Source organism: Bos grunniens, chromosome 1, assembly GCF_055505025.1.
Source record: "Bos grunniens cultivar Pamir isolate PY7600 chromosome 1, Bosgru_T2T1.0, whole genome shotgun sequence".
NCBI classification, from domain to species: Eukaryota; Metazoa; Chordata; class Mammalia; order Artiodactyla; family Bovidae; genus Bos; species Bos grunniens.
The window spans coordinates 93351564-93371992 of NC_141165.1; the positions used below are offsets into that span (position 1 = coordinate 93351564).

The 20429-nt window shown below is 44.8% G+C and overlaps 2 protein-coding genes across 7 annotated transcripts in view; one reads left to right on the plus strand and one right to left on the minus strand.

Annotated features, from left to right (window-relative positions):
* UPK1B (uroplakin 1B) overlaps positions 1-19910 on the minus strand; it is a 29498-nt gene extending 9588 nt beyond the window's left edge. Inside the window, exons 1-6 of one of the 5 annotated variants that reach the window (XM_086404869.1) lie at positions 19426-19589; positions 17176-17257; positions 5434-5521; positions 3974-4174; positions 1484-1558; positions 680-802 (exon numbers count right to left, since the gene is read on the minus strand). In XM_086404869.1, the coding sequence (XP_086260995.1) occupies positions 680-802; positions 1484-1558; positions 3974-4174; positions 5434-5502 (468 nt within the window). In that variant the 5' untranslated portion in view covers positions 5503-5521; positions 17176-17257; positions 19426-19589. Of the gene's footprint in view, positions 1-679; positions 803-1483; positions 1559-3973; positions 4175-5433; positions 5696-17175; positions 17258-19425 lie in introns of all 5 variants that reach the window. The other 4 variants (XM_086404859.1, XM_086404854.1, XM_086404880.1 and 1 more) reach the window with 4 other exon arrangements.
* Positions 1-20429, plus strand: part of IGSF11 (immunoglobulin superfamily member 11) — a 260051-nt gene that overhangs the window by 12345 nt on the left and 227277 nt on the right. The window lies entirely within an intron of this gene.

Consider the following 20429-nt stretch of genomic DNA (forward strand, 5'->3'; position numbering starts at 1 on the left):
ACATCACAGTTTAAAACAGAATATAGATCTAAGGGTTCACTGAGTCATATGTCCCTGCCAGTAAATGAGAGGAAACAGATGAACTTGCTTATGTCAAGTTTCTCCTTATTTTTAATTTTTCTTTATTGGGTGCATCAGATCTTAGCTGTGGCACATGGAGTCTTTGTGGTGTCATGCAGGATCTTCTGTGGCAGTGCACGGACTTTCTAGTTGTGGCACTCGGGCTCAGTAGTTGCTGTGGGCAAGCTCAATTGTTCTGTGGCATGTAGGATCTCAGCTCCCCGACCAGGGATTGGACCTGTGTCCTCCACATTGCAAAGTGAAAGTTGCTCAGTTGTATCTGACTCTTTGCGACCCCATGGACTAGTCCATGGAATTCTCCAGACCAGAATACTGGAGTGGGTTGCCATGCCCTCCTCCAGGGGATCTTCGCAACCCAGGGATCAAAGCCAGGTCTCCTTCATTGCAGGCAAATTCTTTACTGTCTGAGCTACCAGGGAAGCCCACACATTGCAAGGTGGAGTCTTAACCACTGGAATGCCAGGGAAGTCTCTCAAGTCTTTTTTGAAGGAGGCCCCTTTGGAGGCTGTGGTCCCCATACTTTGACTTCACTCCTAACCACCCGTACACCTTGGATACTGGTTTAGGTACAAAAGGGGGTCTCCCCAGCAGGTATTACCTGGAGCATAAGTCTGTCCCAGGTCTTGGTGACTCCATTGTTTTTCCATTGGTCATCATTGTTTGGAGGACTGTTGTTTTGGTATCTCTCCAGCATCTGCTTCAGGAAGAGGTTGGGTGTGAACTATGGAGGGAGGAGGCAACACAAGAGGAAGAGTTAGCATATTAATCCTCAAGGAGGCAAAGTGATGTTTAGCCTGTGGCTGGGGGCACTGAACATTATCTCCTAAATAAAACTGAGCTCAGAGGCTGGGGTGGGGGTTGGGATTGGGTGTGAGGTTGTTCCGGGTGGCTGAAGCGCCTGTGTGGGGAGAAGACTCCCATCTCCAAACACATCCCAATGAAACCCAGGTGGACAGGCATTGGAGGGTGACCTAAGCCAGGGAACGGAGAAAGGAAAGAAAGCAGGATGCTGACTTAGGAAGATGTCTTAGATACAGTGGATTACTGATCATCCTGGTGGAAGGCCTGTGGCTGTGGCAGAGTGGTGAAGGGCATGGCAGTGCAAGCTTGGGCCCTGGACATGGCCTGGACTCAGGATTCCTCTCTTTCATTTACCAGCTGTGTAACCTTGGACAAATTACTTTTTAAGTCTCATTTTCTTTTTATCTATAAAATGACAATAGTGTTAATACCTATTTCAGAGGGTTATTGTGAGGAGAAGAATTATGTATTTATTATGAATATGCATATTACGATGCCTGGTGCAGGGTAAGGACTTAATGCATGTCAGTTATTGTATTGTTATCATGGTAATGATGACTCATACAGTCGTTTCTGCTCCACTTTGGGAGGTTGTACTCACAAAGTCTCGTTGTGTTGCTGCTGTGATACAAGATGCCACTTCAAAAGCATATACAATAAACATCAGGATGAAATACTGGAAAGGAAACAAATGGAATTAAAAAATTCTGTCTACTTCCAAAGAATTTTTTTAAACAAATAATTATTATGCTTTCTGTAGCACATTTGCCTAAATATAATTATGCAATCATTTACACAATTATTCAACAAACCCTCACTGAACAGTGATTGGAGCCAGACTTGGTGCTAGGTTCTTTTTTTTTTTTTTTTTTTTGGTACTAGGTTCTAATCAGCTCAAGTCCCTTCTTTCCCCAGAGAATAGAAGACTGTTGAATACAGAGCTTTCTCAGTTCAGCACCTTGTATTTCCATTTAAACTGGGGAAAAACACACAAGAAAATGAGCTGGTGTTTCTGTGTGTTCATTTAATGGCTGGCAACAGAGTCCTAGTGTATCAGACACTAGGTAGAGCCTCCTAACTTCCCTCTCTTTGGGGAATATCTTTATGGTTTACTGAAGATTTAGGATTACTGGGGACACAAAAGCTGAATAGGGCCATGTTTAACATCTATCCTGCCTCCTGACAATGTCCAGTCTTATCAGAGAGGAACAGGTTCTACCTAGTGCCTGATACACCCACTGATGTATCTTCTTGATAGCACCTTCTCTCACCTCCCACCCTAGTTGCATCAGGTCAGTTGAGTAAAACAGCATATTGTGTGTTTTGTTGTGTGTGTGTGTGTGTGTGTGGTGGGGTGTGTGTATGCTCATGATGCCTCCACAGCGCACTGCCTCTGTTTGTGGCTGGAGAGTAACTGAAGGACAAATGACTTCTGAATATGGGCTGGAGACTTTGCCGTCCTCAGCCTTGCACAGTGCTTACTGTCCTCGGGTTCTTCTGGGGAGGGGCACAGAGGAAACCGGAATCTTCCTACCTGGTCAGGGGCGATTGGGTCTCAGAGCTGGACCTCTGCCGCCCTAACCATTCTGCCCAGGAAAAGGCTTTGGCTACTTTTCACTCCCAGTTAACAGCAGGAGCCCCTTCAGAGGCACCAGGACAGTGTCCCCCGCTGTAATAGCTGTTGCCTTGCTATTTGTCGAGAGCTTTGCTTGCTCCCCTTAAACAGGCTCAGAACCCCCTTAGAGATGCTCCAGAAAGGAGACACAGGGTGCAGGTGTTTCCCCTCAGTCGCATGGAGGGTGCGTGGCTCAGTCTCCTTGCCAGGCATGGCCAAGGGTGCTCCCAGCTGTGCCGTGCGCACATGACTGGCTCAGAGTGAGACCAGGACGTGGCTGAAGCTCACCTCTAAGGACACCTTTCCCTGCGTTCCTTTCCCCACCCTGAAAATGTGGGTGCTTTTGCCCTGGGACTAACTCACATTAAGGACCCAGAAAATGTAAATATTCTACATTCCCTGGGTACCAGCATGATGTTAGTCCACAGGAAAAGCAAACCAACCGGCACCTTAGCTTGCTGGACTGGTTCCATGAAGATGGAACTCAGGTCCTGCAGCCTTTGGCTAAGAGAGATATTTCTGGGTAGGAAGTGGGGCCCCATCTTGGGGTGAGAAACTGCTGTCCTGAACATGGGTAGAGGGAGTGGAAGTTTAGACCTAGTACCGAGGGTTCTTAGCCTGGCTGGCTGAAAATCTGCTTCCACCTGCAAAGTCAGGGCACAGCCTGCTGTCTGCAGTTTGGGGCAGAAACCTCCCTATGGATGCCCAGAATTAGAGCCTTCATAGGCAGGTGGGAGGAGAAGGCAATGGTAACCCACTCCAGTGTTCTTGCCTGGAGAATCCCAGGGACGGCGGAGCCTGGTGGGCTGCCGTCTTTGGGGTTGCACAGAGTCGGACACGACTGAAGCGACTTAGCAGCAGCAGCAGCAGGCAGGTGGGAACTGAAACTCATCTCTACCTGGAGCCCAGCAAGGGATTCCAGGGTCCCTAAAAAGCAGAGTGAATGCATGAGATGGGAAGTGTAGGCCTTTCCACAAAATCATCAGCCTTGAGCTCAAAAATGTCTAAGGAGGCTCATGTTTTCTCTTAAAACTTTATGCATATTTTGTGATTTATATCCTAATATATTAACACTTGATTACTATTATAATAAGATTTTAAACTACTTTTTCTCAGGAGAAGAAAATCTGATCATTGAGTTCTCACTTTGTCTCTCCTTTGGCCCGTGTAGCTCCTGGCTGTATCTGCTGGGCACATGCAGACACCAGTCAGAGAAGCCAAGATCTAGAATGTACTTAGTAGGTGACCCCCCAGGTGTCTCCCCTTCAGCCTCTCTGTACTGGACTTTTCTGGACTTGTGATACAGGAGAGCATCCTTGCCCCCACATGCAGGGAGGGTCTTCCCCTCTATTCACCCCTCAGCTGTCACCTGCTTCTACCTACCCCGCTGAAAACCAAAGCATTGTGCTCAGGGAAGAAGAAACAGTGCATCAAAATTGGTCCAGGAAACAAATGTATGGAATTTTCAGGTCTTACCACCAGAAGAATTTTCCTGTTGGACTTCATGATGCCTACGATGCCCAGGACAGAGAGGCAGAAGAGGCAGATGCCAACAAACATGCCAATCCAGGCTGCCGCATAGATGTCGTCGTTGTTGGTGGCTTCAAGCAGTGGGTAGAGGCTGTTTTGGTCTGATACAAAGAAGATGCACTCTGCCATCAGGGCGATGCCGCACATCTGCGAGCAGAGGGGGTTCAGTCAGGCTGATGGCCAGGAGAGCAGCGTTGGGAAAGGGATGGAGGAGTGGGCAGTGCTGGGAGGGACTAACTCTGCCCCCTGCATAGGCTGTAAGCAGCTGACTTAAACTCCTCACTGCCAGGCAACCAAACAGCTCCTTCCATCCTGTGAATTGGTTTCGTGCCTCCTTCCACATTTCTCTCTACTTTAGCTTTTGGGAGGAGACACAGACAATTTCAGACCATCCATAAAACTCTTGGGGGGCATGGGACCACTCGAACAATGACTTCTTGTAGGAAGATCATCTTTCACTGACATTCCCGCTGCCCACCACCCTAATTCTTGGACTGTAATAAATACTTAAACTGGTCCAGGTCGTGTTTATCAGTGCCAGAGAACCAGGCAATGTTGGTGGAGGAAGGAACCTTGGTGGTTATCTTTCCTGCTCCCTGGATTTTATAGATGAAGGATCTTGGCCCAGAAAGACAATGACTTGTCCAGAGTCATGCAGAGTCAGGCAGGGTTGGGCCCAGAGCCAGTGATCTTGACTCCTAAGAGCTCTCACCTCACTGTGCCCATGCAGCCTGGCCATTGAGCTACTCTCACATCCTGGTCCTGGCCTTCGTGTGACCAGAACAGGAAGATGCAGACTCCTGCCCCCAATAGCAGAGTCCACGGAAATCAAACCCAAGAGGGAAAGGAAAGACACACCACCGTGTGTGTGTTGAGGATACTTGGACACTAACCATGGTAGGCATGGCTCCTTTTAGATTCTGGTGTTTAAAGCCTGGAGGAAAATCTCTCTCTTCTTCCACATGGTTTTTTGATATATTACATAGTTGGGTGCGTGCTAAGTTGCTTCAGTCATGTCTGACTCATTGCGACCCTGTGGACTATGGCCCACCAGGCTCCTCTGTCCATGGGATTCTCCAGGCAAAAATACTGGAGTGGGGTGCCATGCCCTTCTCCAAGGGATCTTTCCAACTCCAGGGATCGAACCCAAGTCTCCTGCGTCTCCTGTACTGCAGAAAGATTCTTTACTACTGAGCCACCAGGAAGCCCTATTACATAGTTACATAGGATTATTCATATTGTTAAATTCTAGCTAGCATGTTTTACTAATACATTTCTTAAAAGGGAGAAAAGATGAAGGGAACCAGTCACTATCTCTTTATTTTCCTTTAAAGTCTCACTTTTGTTGTATCTAAAATCATGATTACAGAAAGAGCAGAATTTCCTGGAAAATACTCATTACTTACACCGATAATCACATTTCCAAAAATCAGCAGGCCCTGGAAGCAACGAACAGTGGAGTCGTCTTTGGCCATCTTCAGGATTTCCCCCAAGCTGTGGACACAGTCGAGAACATTGCAACTGGATAGGAGGAGGGAGTAAAGACTGCTGCCAGCCCCACAGCAGAACTCACTCACACCACGTGCCTCCTTGTGTTCTGAAGCACCCAAACTAAGCCCGGCGGTCGTTTAGCAATGGAGGAGGTTTCGTTACTATGTTCAGTAATCACTGTAATTTCATAAAGAAGAAAAAAAAGGTAAAGCTGATCTGAGTCTGATTATCAACTTTTAGGAGTTCTTTAAGATGTGCAACATACAGACTGCATTCTTCTGAGTGATGACCTGAGGCCCAAAGTCACCCAGGACAGACCTGAGGTGGTGACGAAGCACCCTGAGGTCCGACAGACCTGAGGTGGTGACGAAGCACCCTGAGGTCCCTGGTATGGTTCTTCCTGCCCTTGGTCATGGCAAGCTGAAGCCCAAAGGAAAAACATGTGGGTGGAGTGGGCAATTGGTTCCCATTTAGACTCTGGGCAGCTGTTAAAAACCATTATTTTCAGGAGGTCTTATTATCTTCAAATATAGCTGGGAAATTAAAAATACTCTGTCACATTGAGCGGGGGAATGGGGGGCGGTGGGAGAAAGAGGGGCTAACTGTTCCTTCTATGTGGTACTCTGCTAAGGACTTGACATACACATATGTGATTTTCATAACCCAATTAGGTAGAAAAAGAAAAAGGATGAGGAGGCTCCATTTTGCAGATGAAGAAACTCAAGCTTAAATTGGTAAATTAAGTTCCCTGGGGTCTTACAGCCAGTAAATGGAAGAGCTGGGCTGGAGGCTTGGTCTACACGACTCCAGAGCCCAAGTGCTGCTTCTCAGCCCATTTGGCTCCCAGAAAGTATTTACGAGGTTAATGCTGTGTCTAGCGCTTTATGGGTCTCTCCCTCGGTAAGGATTCTCTGGAAGGAATGCGGGGTAAGTGTTTGGGTGATTTATTTTCGCTTTTACACTGGAATTATAGCTATCCACATCTTTCAGTGTTTTGTTTATTAAATTAATTAACTATCCACTTCATGCACTCAGGCTCTAAATCAAAATGTATTATATGACACAACTTGCATTTTGAGGTATACAAAGATACATAAGGGAGATTGATGCATTATAGACTTTCAGGCTTTAGTAGGGAAGCTGTGTTCCCAAATCATTATAACACATGTAATAAGATCTTAATAGCATCAGAGTTTTGAGGAGGGAAGAGATAATGCTCGCAGGGTCTGTGTGGTTTCCATGTATCAAATAGATGTGGGTGGGTGTGGGAGGAAAGTGGGAGTGACATTCCAGGTAAAAGGAAAGGAAAGATCAGGGAGTAGAGCCTTAGAAGAGTGAAGAGCCCAGGAGATAACAAATGAGCCAGTTTGGCTGAAGTCCTGGTGTGTGTCATGAATCCGTGGGAAACAAGCCTTCCATTTGACTCAGACCTTGCTAAATTGTAACTTCTTTGTTACACTCTAATGTAAGTATCTACAACCTTCCAAGTAACCTTGAACATCTCTAAATATTTCCCCTACCTGTTCACTTGGCTAGTGGTAGAAACTGAAGGAGTTGAAATTTATGAGTGTTTTTTTTGGCTCAGAATGGGGCACATGGTGGATATCACCAGTGTCATCAAAGTTTGCTGAGTGAATGGAAGAAACGGGGCCGTTGTTACAAGATTTCTATGCGGAGCTTCTGATTAGAAATGGCATTCATTTCTTTCCCGTTGGAAATGTCATTTCAGACTTAGAAATGTCATTTCTTCCCTGAGACGGTTGCCCTGAGACAGAGTGGAGCCAGAGTCTGGAGTTAATGCACAACCTCCCCATACGGGAGCCTCACTCACGTAGCTGGCTCAGCATGTTATAAAGCCCCTCCCTGGAATGTGCAGATACTGCTCCTGACCAGTTGGGTTACCATCTAAACTAGACACAGATAAATAGACCATGAAAGGTAGTTCAGGCAACACAGGTACATATAGAGAGTAAAGGGTAAATGTCCAGAGAGGCCAGAAGCAGCCTGGTGAGCACCCAGCACCCATCTGCAGGGGTAACTTAGTTGTGGTCATTAGTTGGGCTTAAAGAATGGAAAGAAGGCAGTTTGTTCCTTTAAGGAATTTAAAGTGTGATGATAGCAATGTGGATTCAAAGCAAAAATGACTATACCCCCATAGAATAAAGGAGGAAAGTAGAGCTATGGGGAAAAGGGAAAAGGCGGGTAGGTCTCCAAAGAAAGAGGGGGAGCTGATGGGACCCTGAACAAAGGACCTGGCCCCAGTGGCCTAAATATATCCCACAAGATCCCAAAGACAGTTCTGCCACACAGAGTTTTAAAGAAGGGGAAGAGACCCAGGAATACTTTGTGGGAGAATGGCAAGTCAAAATTAGGGTGGGAAAATGTGGACCAGAGTGGGAGAAAGGAAGGAAGGAGGCAGGTGGGAGCTTGGTTTGAGGAAAAGGAGAGTGAAATGAAGAAATCGAGACAAGCGTGAGGTAGGAGATGTCAGGGAGGCAGCCGGCCGGTGACTGATTGAGGAGGGCAGGACTGTGTGGATGGGCAGGGAATGCCCTCAGCTTGCTGCCCGCTAGATGTTTCTCCTTTTCCACTACGAGTTCACTTCTCCTTCAGCAGTGCTTAATCACTTAGATAATGAAACAAAAGAACAAAGCGATGGTGAAAGCGTCATGTTGCGATCACTTAGTAATATCCTCAGCACATGCTGGCACTCTGTGTTCATCCTCTCAGCAGACCTGAGAGATGGGGATTTTCACCAAAATCTGTGTTTGTTTCTTGTTGCTGTTGTAACAAATTACCAAAGACTTAGTGACCTCAAAGAACACCCCAGTTTCATCTTACAGTTCTGGGGATCAGAAGCATGACATGAGTCCCAGTGGGCTAAAATCTAGGTATCAGCTGAGCTGATCCTCCCCTGGAGGATCTAGGGGAGAAGCTGTTTTCTTGCCATTTAGCAGATGCGAAAAAAGAGGCTGAAAGAGATTAATTGTTTTGCCCAAATCCATGTTGCTAGAAAATGCAAAAGCTGAGACTCAAACCCAGATCTGCCCAGATCCAGATCATTCACTTACCAGGGCAGATTGTAAAGATCTGCCATGTGGCTCACACTTTGAGAAGGAAAAGAAACACCTGGGTTGTTGTCTTGCCTATCCGGGAATGGAGAGGGTAGATGCTACATTTTCCTGCTCAGATGATCCTGTCTTTGCAAAGGTCAGAATCACTAGGTCTCTCTTCACTCTCCTCTCTAAGTTCTTGCCTCCTTAACCCCTCAACACTGCACTAATTTTTGCATATTTTCCCTAAACCCAAGGCTGCACCCATAAGTTGTTCTAGAAAACCTGTCTAGATGCATCCCAGACCTGGAGCTCTCCCACCCACCCTTTGATACCAAAATTTTTATAAGTAAGAGGTGCAAACGTGCAGGTTAATGTGAGAGTCAGCATTTCATAGACTCTCCATGGCCGCCTGTAGTTAGACTAGGTTGGTGTCTAGAAGACCTAAAATATTTATTACATCCTCCAAACAGCCACAAATGTCAAGAGGTGTGGCAGTTAGGGGGCCAAGTGTAGGTTTCTAGCAGCTCACAGTGTGATCTACTGGCTGTGGTCTAACGGTAAGCATCCCAGACTTGATGTTAGAAAGCCAAGGTTCAAACTCAGTCTTGCCCAGTCCTTACTGTGTAACCCTGGGCAATGCGACTCAGTGTCTATTCAATCCTCATATATAAAATGAGTAGAATATAAGTTGTTTGGTGGGATTGTTGTGATTACTGAGATAAAAGATGGGGAAGTGATCGGTAAACACCAAGACTGTTTACCAACATTAGAAATTATGCATAATAATTGGGCTGTGTCTTTGCTTTATGTACCAGTGACTCCTGGACCCTAGGAAGGAGGTTTCAGTGGTTACCGATGCTACAACCAGAGGCTTCTAAGTGGGGGTGAAGCATCCTCTTTCACCTTCCCCTGCTCCTTGCTCAAGGGCTGCTCTGCTGGAGGGTCCTGAAAGCCTTACCCATCTCCCATGTGAGCTCCTTTTTATTTTCCATGGAAAGATCATGGTCGGGGGAGGGGAGCTCACTGGGAGAGGGAAAAAGCTTCCGGGATGTGCTTGGGGTATGGCCAGAGTCAGGTACCAAACTGCACGTCCATATGGGAGGGGCCCTCTGTGCATTCCACCGGCATTCCTCAACGGTTAACACCATCTGGCACTGGGGTGCTCTGGAGCCTCTGGTCCAGACTGCGAGGTGATGCAGAGATGACCCTCAAGTTTCCTCCTCTCTGCTGGCGCAGCTTCCTCTCTAACACAGAAGGGACTCAGGGAGTACTCTGTTCTGCTGCCCTTGTGCGTTCTTTCCTCCCAGTGTCAGCCTGGGAAGGGCTTCCTGTACTTTTACTGCAAGAGTCTCCAAAGCAAGAGAAGGCCCTGGGAACCCTGTTTTATTTGCCTTTTTAGGTCCTATGTGGCACAGTGCCTTACACGTGGTAGGCTCTTAATAAATTATTTTACTTAGTAAAAGAGTATATGAAGTGCATTTTTAAAACGTGTATTTGAATGAGAATAATAAATGAGTAAGTTGTTGGCCTAGACCTTTACTGCAGAAGAGATTCAGTGAAGGAGAAAAACATGGGCTTCGGTCGGATCTAGGTTTGAATCTTGCTCTACCACTTAGTGGTTTTGTGGCCTTTGGTAATTACTTAATCTTTTTGAGCTTTCTCTAAAAGGGTAACATAAGACTTAACTAAAAGGGTTACTATGAAAATTACGTGGGTGTATGGGTGAAGTTCTAACACAGTATCAGTTACCCAACCAATATTTATTTTCTTTACCTTTGCCTCAGTTTCTTGAAGCAGACAGACCAGAACAAATAGTGAATGATTAAGGCACCTAAAGCTAGTGATTTAATTTTGTTTTAAAACAGAAGCACGTTGGGAATCTAAATTGGTACAGCCACTGTGGAAAGGTTTCTCAAAACACTGAACTAAACCGTATGACTCAGCAATTTCACTTTGGGGCATATTCTGAAAAAAAGAAAAAGCCCCACTATTCAAAAAGGTAAATGTGCCTCTATGTTCACAGCAGCATGATTTACAATTGCTAAGATATGGAAGCAACCTTAGTGTCCATCAACAGATGAATGGATAAAGAAGATGTAATCGATAAAGAATAGAATTTTGCCATTTGCAAGGACACAGGTGGACTTGGAGGTTGCTATGCTAAGTGAAAGAGAAAGACAAATATGATATCATGCATATGTGAAATCTAAAAAACTACAGCAGACTAGTGAATATAACAAAAAAGCAAACTCACAGACATATAGAAAACAAATTAGTAGCTACCAGTGGGGAGGAGGAGGGGCCTAGGAGGTACAAAGTATTAGGTATAAAATAAGCTAGAAGGATATATTGTACATCATGGGGATACAGCCAATAATTTATTATACCTCTAAGTGGAGTATAATCTTTAAACACTGTGAATCACTATTATTATACACATGTAACTTATATAATGTACATCAAGTATATTTCAATTAAAAACAAATAGCCACACTTTCAAAGGAAATATGAAAATATGACTTCAGTATGAAACTCTCATATACAAACTCAGATCAAAATCTGGCTGAAGCAAAAGTTGGGAGCCTAAGCTTCCCTTATTCAGCTCTAAACTTCCTAACCACAAGGCTAGCCCCAAATTGGTTGGAAACTGCTATTTCTAGAACTAACAGAAAAGAAACATGTAGGCAGATCACTGCTCAAAATGCAGTTACCAAAGAAGTTAGAAGGTGCTCAGGAGTGACGTTGGAAAACCCTGGTTTAATGTGTAGGCTGATATTACACAATCTCTCAAGGGGAAACTAAACTCCTAGGAAAGCCTCCTAGAAAATGGAGGCAAGTGAGTTTACTTCTCTAGTAGACTAGCTGGAGAAACCTCTTGGAGGGGTTGTGTTACTGGATCACTTAGAACAAAGGCAATGTGATTTCTATGAAAGAAAAGGATCAGACCTGGTTAATCTTTTGAAGTTCTTGGAAGGCTTGTAAATGCCTGTGCACAAGGGTTAACTAATAAACTTACTTAGATTGCACAAAGAAAAACTCTGATAAGTGCCCTGCTAATGGTTATTTTAAAAAAATTAAAAAGACATTATGAATTTGTTGACCTTTCCATAGAGGTCAGGCATGGAGAGAGAACCAAAAGAGAGGGACAAATGGGCCCTTTTCTACATAAGGAATATAAACTGTGATGGTCTCTGTAGCCTGGAGTAGTTGTGCCTTATAAAGTTAACAAACTTCTTGAGTTTTGTCTCAGCCTGCCTCATAAGGAAGTACCACAATGAATACCCTTCTATGATTAATTTTATGTGTTAAGTTGATTAGGATAGGGCTTACCTGGTGCTTCAGATGATAAAAAATCTGCCTGCAATGTGGGAGACCCGGGTTTGATCCCTGGGTCAGAAAGATGCCCCAGAGAAGGAAATGGCAACTCGCTCCAGTATTTTTGCCTGGAGAATCCCATGGTCAGAGGAGTCTGGCAAGTTACATTCCATGGGGTCATAAAGAGTTGGACACAACTGAGGAACTAACACTTTCACTTTGATTAGGATATGGGGCCTAGTTGTTTGGTCAAATATAATACCAGTCTAGGTATCACTGTGATAACATTTTTTAGATGTAATTAATGGTTAAATAAGTTGCCTTTGCATAAACCAGATTACCTCCCATAATGTGGGTGGGCCTCATCCAATCAGTTGAAGGGCTTAAAAACAAAGACTGAGGTTTCCCAAAGAAGAAGCAATTCTGCCTCAAGATTGCAGCATAGAAACCCTGTACAAGTTTTCAGTCTGCAGATTTCAGACCCAAGACTGCAACACCAGCTTACCTGAATTTTCAGGCTGCTAGTCTGCTCTGCAGATTTCAAACTTGTCAGCCCCCCACCCCCATCCCAGCCATATAAGCCAATTCCTTAAAATAAATCTTTTCCCCTATATATATATCCTATTGGCTCTTATTTCTGTGGAGAACTCTGCAAGATGCATGCTCCTGATTTAAACTAATTTATAGTTTTGGTAGAAACAAATGCGATCATTTTCTGGTATTTCCTGAGAACATTTCACCCTTTCTTTCCAGTTCCCACTTCCAGATCCTGACTTCTGGCTCAGATGGATCCACCCATTTCTGTTTCCTTTCCACACACTGCCTTCAGAGGGAAGTTTCTAGAGCAGAGGTTCTTAAACCATCCTACAGAACACAGATGTTCCACCTATTGGGGGGACATTTCTTTGATGCCGAAATTGAATAATTGCAGTCATTTCCTAAGCTGAAGAAAAATGAACGATCAGAATTGGTCATTTTAAGCATTTTCCTCCCACAAAGTTTTCCATAAATCTTGGGTGCCCGCTACCACCTGCCTAGCTGAAATCTAGTTTATAGTATGAACTTAGGCCAACATGATTTACTGAGTTATTTTAAATCTAATACATCAACATGTTGTGGTGTTCCACAAAGATTAACATGACTTCTAAGCTCCAGACAGAGGGCTGGCTGTCCGTTCAGGTGAGTTCCACTTCTCTGAACCTAGCCCCCAGGTTCCCCCACACACATCCCTGTGCTGTGCCCACCCTTGGCTTCCCTCCAGGAGTTGTCTGGCTGGGCCTCTGTGCTCTTCTGGGTTGGGGTGTGGCTTGCCCCAGAATTCTGGCACAGTATAAGAGGGATGCGGAGAAGGCAATGGCACCCCACTCCAGTACTCTTGCCTGGAAAATCCCATGGACGGAGGAGCCTGGTAGGCTGCAGTCCATGGAGTTGCTAAGAGTCAGACACGACTGAGCGACTTCACTTTCACTTTTCACTTTTATGCACTGGAGAAGGCAATGGCAACCCACTCCAGTGTTCTTGCCTGGAGAATCCCAGGGACAAGGGAGCCTGGTGGGCTGCTGTCTATGGGGTTGCACAGAGTTGGACACAACTGAAGCGACTTAGCAGCAGCAGCAGCATAAGAGGGATGAGGAAGTAATAGGGCTTTTTATCAGTAAAACGTTGACACCTATGTTTTCAGCTGTTTGGACCCAGAAAACTAATAATGACCCTGGTCCTGGGGCTTCCTCCATCAGGAGACAGGAGAGAGTGCTCCCAGTGCAAACGTCTCTCCAGGTTAAGACTTTTACTCTTGTTCTTTTTAAATGCTACAATGTTACAATGGCTCTACCTGAGCCAGACACCTCCTCTCCACAGCTCAGTGGGCCTTCCTCCTGTACCAGCAGCCTGGTCCCAGGTGTGACCGGGCATAAGCTGTCACTGTGATCCTGCTCCCATAGTCCCAGAACTGGAGATGTGATGAGGCAAAATTGTTCAAACAGGTGCCGGGGGGGCTGGCTTAGGGAAAACACACCTGGGATCCCCGGCGGGAAAGGTTGCTGTAAAGGATGCTGCTGGGACATCTGGCAAACCTTGGGTCTAGACTGTCCACAGAGGGTGGTGGGGGAGGGGGACATCAATGTCAAAGCTCAAAGCTCCAAGCTCCCTGGTTTGATGGCCTGCGGCCATCTCAGACAATGTCCTTGTCACGACAGATGCCTGCTGCGGTCTTCAGGGCCACAGGATCAAGACATCTCAAAGGTTGAGCAAAGAAACAATAACAATACACAGACACTGAGGGAGTAACAACGCAGACCTTGGCGAACCTTCTGTTAAGGGACAGATAATAACTGTTCTTGGCTTTGTAGTGATAATGTCTCTGTCACGACTCAGCCTAGCCATGACATGCAACCAAGTTAGGGCACAGAAACGAATAAGCACGGCTCTGTGCCAATAAAGCTTCATTTACCGAAGCAGACAGTGGGCTGGGTTTAGCCAGTAGCTCAGTTGATAAAGAATCTGCCTGCAATGCAGGAAACCTGAGTTCGATCTCTGGGTTGGGAAGATCCCCTGGAGGAGGGCATGGCAACCCTCCAGTATTCTGGGCTGGAGAATCCCCATGAACAGAAGAGCCCGGAGGGCTACAGTCCATGGGGTCGCAAAGAGTTGGGCACAACTGAGGGACTAAGCACAGCACAAGTGCCAGTCACTTAGTCTTGAGATGCACTGTCCTAAAACAATCTGGTTTTCTATTACTCCCCTGCTTAAACACCTGCAAAGCCTCCCTGCATCCTCAGTTCAAGGTGGGGGTAGAGGTGGGGGTGGGAGCAGGATGGGGAGGGGTGGAGTCCCCACCCCAGCACAAGCTCAGCCGCAGGCTCCTTCTTGCTTCCTAATTCCAGATGGCTTTACTTGTCCATCCATCCTCTCCTGTTCACCAATCTCTGCAAATCCAAATTTCTCCTCTCCTACTCTGCTGCACTTGAATTTGAGACCTTTTTGGCTTTTCAGCTCTTAGAGACAGACTAATAACTTCCCTTTGCCTGTGTCTGTAGCTTTTGTCCAGTCCCAATCATTTTATTCTCCTTGTGGCCCAGGGAAGAGAGGCTGGTCAACCAAAGAGATAAAGCACAAACTCCTCAGTTTGTATTCAGTCATACCAACCATGTTCCGGATGGCCTCGCACTCACTTTCCTCTGCTCCTCTGTGCGGTGTCTCATTTTTGCTTCTTGAACTCTTTACCATCTTCTGAAGCTCAGCTGAAAATCCTTTCCTTTCCTCAAGCACCCATGCCCAGAATTATCCTTCCTTTCCTACTTCCCTCTCTCTGCCCAATCAAACAGTTCTCAAGGGCAGCCCGCACTGGGTCCTGTTCAGTGCACTTGTGTGTATGTGTGTGTGGGGGGCTTTTCTTCCCTACTAGCCTCTGTCATGACAGCCTAAGCTGACACCTTGTTCCTGTTTTTCTTTCTTTTTTGTTACTTCTTTTCTTTACCCACCTTTGTTAAGAAGTTAATTCTGAACCCCAAAACGAATAGATTGCTGTACATGTAAAAAAGTCATTTGATGAATAATTGCATTAAAGAAACAAAATCAGAAACTTTCAAATTACTTGGTCAGTGACACACTTTAAAGTCAATGACTACACTCTTAGTAGTTTTGTCTTACAGAGAAGGTATGTGATTGCGGAGAAATTAAGGTGTCACTTATCCCAGGGTCATTATTGGCTATGTGCCCTTTGATAGTATGATCCAGTATCAGCTCTGGCTGTAAACCGAGAGGCTTTATAGTCAGTCCCGTCATGGTGCAGACGAGGAAACCAAAGCTGCTAAGGGAAAGCGACTTGTTCAAGATCACTAATGTGTCATTTTCAGAGCCAAGATCTGAGTCAGATCTCCTGACTCTTAAACCAGGACTTTGTATTAAATTTGTCACTGATCTTTCTTCATTCTAAGGTAGGGAGATACTGCCTCCCTTTGTATTTCCTTAAAACGAAGAGAGAAACTCCTAACGCCCTGCCAGAAGGTGAGTCACATAAGCAAAGCTGACAAGGTGAGAACTTTCTACGCTTGCTCTCCAGTCAAAGTCTTTCTCACTCTTCATCTTAATTTCCAAATTTCCACAAATCGAGAATCACTCCTTTGCTCCTGGTTAGAACGCAAATACATATAAAAGAGGGACAGACAGTGAGCCTTACAAGCCGTCAATATCAATGCCTCATTGTGAATGGTTTGAGTAGAAATCGGTCTCCAAATTTCCAAAGGAAGAGGGAAGATACCATGGGAGGGAAAGAGACCCAAGGAGCGGGAAGAGCCGAACAAATGAACTTCCTCCCTCATGATCTAGGGGCTTGGGGCTGTGGGTAGAGACTGACTGCTGATACTGTGCCTGTGTCTGCCCCTCTCCACTTCACTCTTAGCTCCCAGTATGGGTGAGCTTTTTCAGATAGGGGGTTTCCTGAAACTTTCCTGAGTTATTTCAAAGCAATGCTTCCCTCAAATATATTTGAACTTTTTCTTTTTCTTCCTTCCCTTTTTTTTTGTTTGTTATTTGGGAGGGCTAGGCACCCCACTCCAGTACTCTTGCCTGGAAAATCCCATGGATGGAGGAACCTAGTAGGCTGCAGTCCATGAGGTCGCTAAGAGTCAGACACGACTGAGCAACTTCACTTTCACTTTTCACTTTCATGCATTGGAGGAGGAAATGGCAACCCACTCAGTGTTCTTGCCTGGAGAATCCCAGGGACAGAGGAGCCTGGTAGGAGGCCATCTATGGGGTCGCACAGAGTCGGACACGACTGAAGCGACTTAGCAGCAGCAGCAGCAGTAAAGGAAGCAGATGGGATAGAGTAAATTTTAGAAAGTGGAATTGGCAGTGGGCAGAGGATGGAGTAGCTGCTGTCCTCTTTAGAAATGACATTGCCCCTGACTGAAAGTACTCAGTTCACCTCAAAATATTTTCCACACATAGTAAAGCCCCTGTGAGCCCCACCCTGTGGAAGACTGCCCAGTGGCCTGGCACCATGATGATTTATTCCAATTGCACAACATCCTGGGAGTTCCTTTGCTCTGAGAAGTGCAGATTCTTTTAAGAGGCTGGAGTTTTCTTTACGTTTTTTTTTCGTTGTGTCTTCATTCAGTTTGTTTTCTTCTAAAAATTATTCATCTACACAGTGTTAATGTTTCCAGACACAATGAAAAATAGGTCTAAAAATCATTGCTCACTAAACAAACCAATTTTCAAAGCAGGAGAAAAAGGAGAGAGACTCACCCACCAAGCATGAGATCATTTTTTCAAGTTCATTACCTCTTTTCCTTACCCAAGTTTGTTGGACCAGAGAACACACAAACCACACCTTGCACTTTAGTTCCTGTTAGTGAAATTTGGGCTGACAAAGAAAAAAAAAAAGAGAAATAGGAGAGGACAAAATAGACAATAGGCCATTGCCTTAGCCCAGATTCTGAAACCGAGAACTAGATCAGACACTTGTACGACTCAGAGGTGAGGATAAAGATGTCTGTGGAGATTATATCAGGACAGTTGCTGATCTGCTTACATTTAGGGTATGATGAGTCCCTGGGAATGATAAGTGATCAAAGAAGGAACTTGTTCTCATGGCCATGACCCCCATTGCGCAGAGCATCCCTTAGTTTTTCTTTCTTTAAAACTCTAAACCTGCTCTGACTCATGTAGTAACTAGTAGAGACATGAAGCTATTTAGATTCTAATTAAATTCAATTAAAATTCAATCCTTGGGAGGGGGATTCAGGATGGTGGGACACATGTACACCCATGGCAAAAACCACCACAATATTGTAAAGCAATTAGCCTCCAATTAAATAAATTAATTTTTAAAAAAGAATAAAGTTAAACCTGTTTAAAAAAAAATTCAATCCTTATGTTGCACTAGTCACATTTCAAATGCTCAATAGCCATATGTGGTTAGCGGCTGCTGTATAGAACATTTCCATCTTTGCAAAGAGTTCTTTGGGACAGTGTGCTCTTGCCTCCTGATGCTTGCTGTGCTGATCTGAGTCACTCTCTAACCTGAAGTCAAGCACTAAGCTGTAAGCAGTGGCTCAGGTGTTCTCAGCCCACTGAGGGCCTCGGTGGCAGGCAATGTGAGTGGCATGCCCAACCCCAGGGCAGGAACACTATGGAGATTCCTTGGGGGAGGTGAGGTTAAGGTACCTCCGCATGAACTTGGTCTCTGCACCAGTGAGGGAACAGTGACGCATCAGGGGTGTGGGTAGCCTGCATGGCCATGAGGCCCAGATTCCAGCATCAGGGTGAAGCATATTCTAGGATTGACCACTGTTTGCCCTGGGTAAGAATGTAAGCAGGAGGGGTCAAAAGAAATTCTGAGATTTCATTTGCTTTTCTTGACTAGATGGTGTCTAAGATCCCCTTTGTATTTACAAGCCTGTGAATCTTTCAAGATAGCTAAAAACTCCCAGTTGAGTTGATTTTTATGCCCTTTTTTTTGCAGAAAGCAAAACAAACAAACAAACAAACAAAAAACTAAACTAAAAACTCTGTTGTAACAGAAAGCAAAATAAGAAATACTTCTCCTCATGGAGAAAGGTTAATTGCAAGAACTAAACAATTCCTTACAAGGCTTGAAAACTGTATAACTCAAGCTATATACATAACTGAAATATGTATTTATATACAATCTAAGTGAGTTCTTTCTGTAGTACTTAGCAATTCTATTCAGGCAAAACATCATCAATAAACATGCTCTTTAATTAAAAAAACGTTAAAATTCATAAAAATTTAAAATGTCTTAAGTATCTTTAAAGCCATTTGTAAGTGGGGTTTTAAGTTCATAAACGTAGAGTAGTACTCATATTATTTGAATCTTAACCTGTATTATGTGTGGAAGTGTTGTTGGAACATAAAATACAACCTGCAAACCCTGATGGAAACACCAACTGATGCAGAGTGAAAAGAAGTTATGTAAAAATAACATTGTGTAGATGAAGCTAATTTGTTGACCTGTTTCAACATTTATTAAGCAGAACTGTTTGCAGAGAAGAAACGTGAATAAATTGCCTCTCAAATCCCATTATGAATGGACAAGACCAAATGATTTCTGACAAGAAGGCTGGGAAACTTTCTTTCTGCTAGGCTAATTTTTCTTTTGCTTTTCTGACTCTACAGGGGAACTGGAAGCCCACAAAGGTGCCTGTCTATCTAAGATTTAGTCAGGAGATGGAGGTTTTCCCAGGGTTCTCGGATTTTTCTTGGTTTTTCTGTAAGGAAATGTGAGGTGGAAATCAGAATGGGTGAATAATACCCGACGGAAGAACTTTATCTCAGTTCTGAGAACTGAACCATATCAAAGGGGCTGAGAAAGCACTTGTACAGTTTAAAGTAAAAGATATTGTGAACAGCCACAATAGCCTAACTTACAAAAAAAATGACAGACTCTATTCATCAGGAAATGAACTTCTCCCCCTCTCCCTTGCAGACAGCTCACTCCCCTCCCAGGAAAGCAACCCAGCCCCAAAGAGTGCAGGTATCTTCCCTGCGCAGTGGAATGGGTCTACTCACCTTACCCTCTCCTCCTCCTCCTGGTACTGTGTCGGCTCTCTGCACGCTGCTCTGGCCAGAGGTGCTTTTCTACCCGGCACCAATCCTTTGAACCTCTGGGACCAGGGAAGGGTGGTCTGTGATTGGGAGAAGGTATCTCACATGGGCTGAGCCTGATGCTGCCTAAGCCTGCCTCTCTAGGGCCGGAAGTAACAGGAAACTTTCAGCCAGTAGATTTCTGCTGCTCTGGAATGTGTAATTCTGACAGATGGAAGCACCTGGACAGGGTTCATCTCATCACACGTCTGGATTCCTCGTAGGTCTGGGCTTCCTTGAACACACACTCAGGGCTTCTGTTTTGATTTTGATTTGTTTTGTTTTTATTAGTGTGATTTAATCCTTAATTCTGCTCTTGAGCATTAAAAAGGCCTTTTTTGTTGTCCTGACTGTTCAGTCATGCTGGTACACATTTATGTGTCCAGGGTCATGTCTAGTTTCAATTTCTGTAACTTCCAGATGCTATGTCTATGGGGATAAGAATTGCCCAAGGAACGCCACACTGAGTTGGTCCAAAGACTGATAAGGGTCAGGAGACCTGGAAACAAAGAGGTTGAGAGATAGAGAAAGGGCTCAATCAATCATCCCATGTTATCCAATTAATTTCTCCATTCCTTCTCTCCCCTTCCCTTTTTCTTTCCTCCTTTCCTCTGGAGCCACGTGTCATACAATGTCTGAAGAAGATGTTTATTTCAGTGGTTGCATAACACACCATGGATACATGCATCATAGTTTGTTTAGCCTGGTGTGAGTGATGGGTCATGGCACTCATGTTAGGATTTACTCAGTGCCTTAATCGATAGATTTTTGGGGTTCTCGTGGGCCAGGACCATCCTTCTAACAGGTTAAGTTTTGCAGGAACAGACTTGGAGACTGAGTACAGGGTGCAGTATATTTATTAGTGAGTAAATACCCAGGGAAGAGAGAAGGGAGAGGGAAGAAACAAGGTTGGGTGGAGAGGAGGTCCA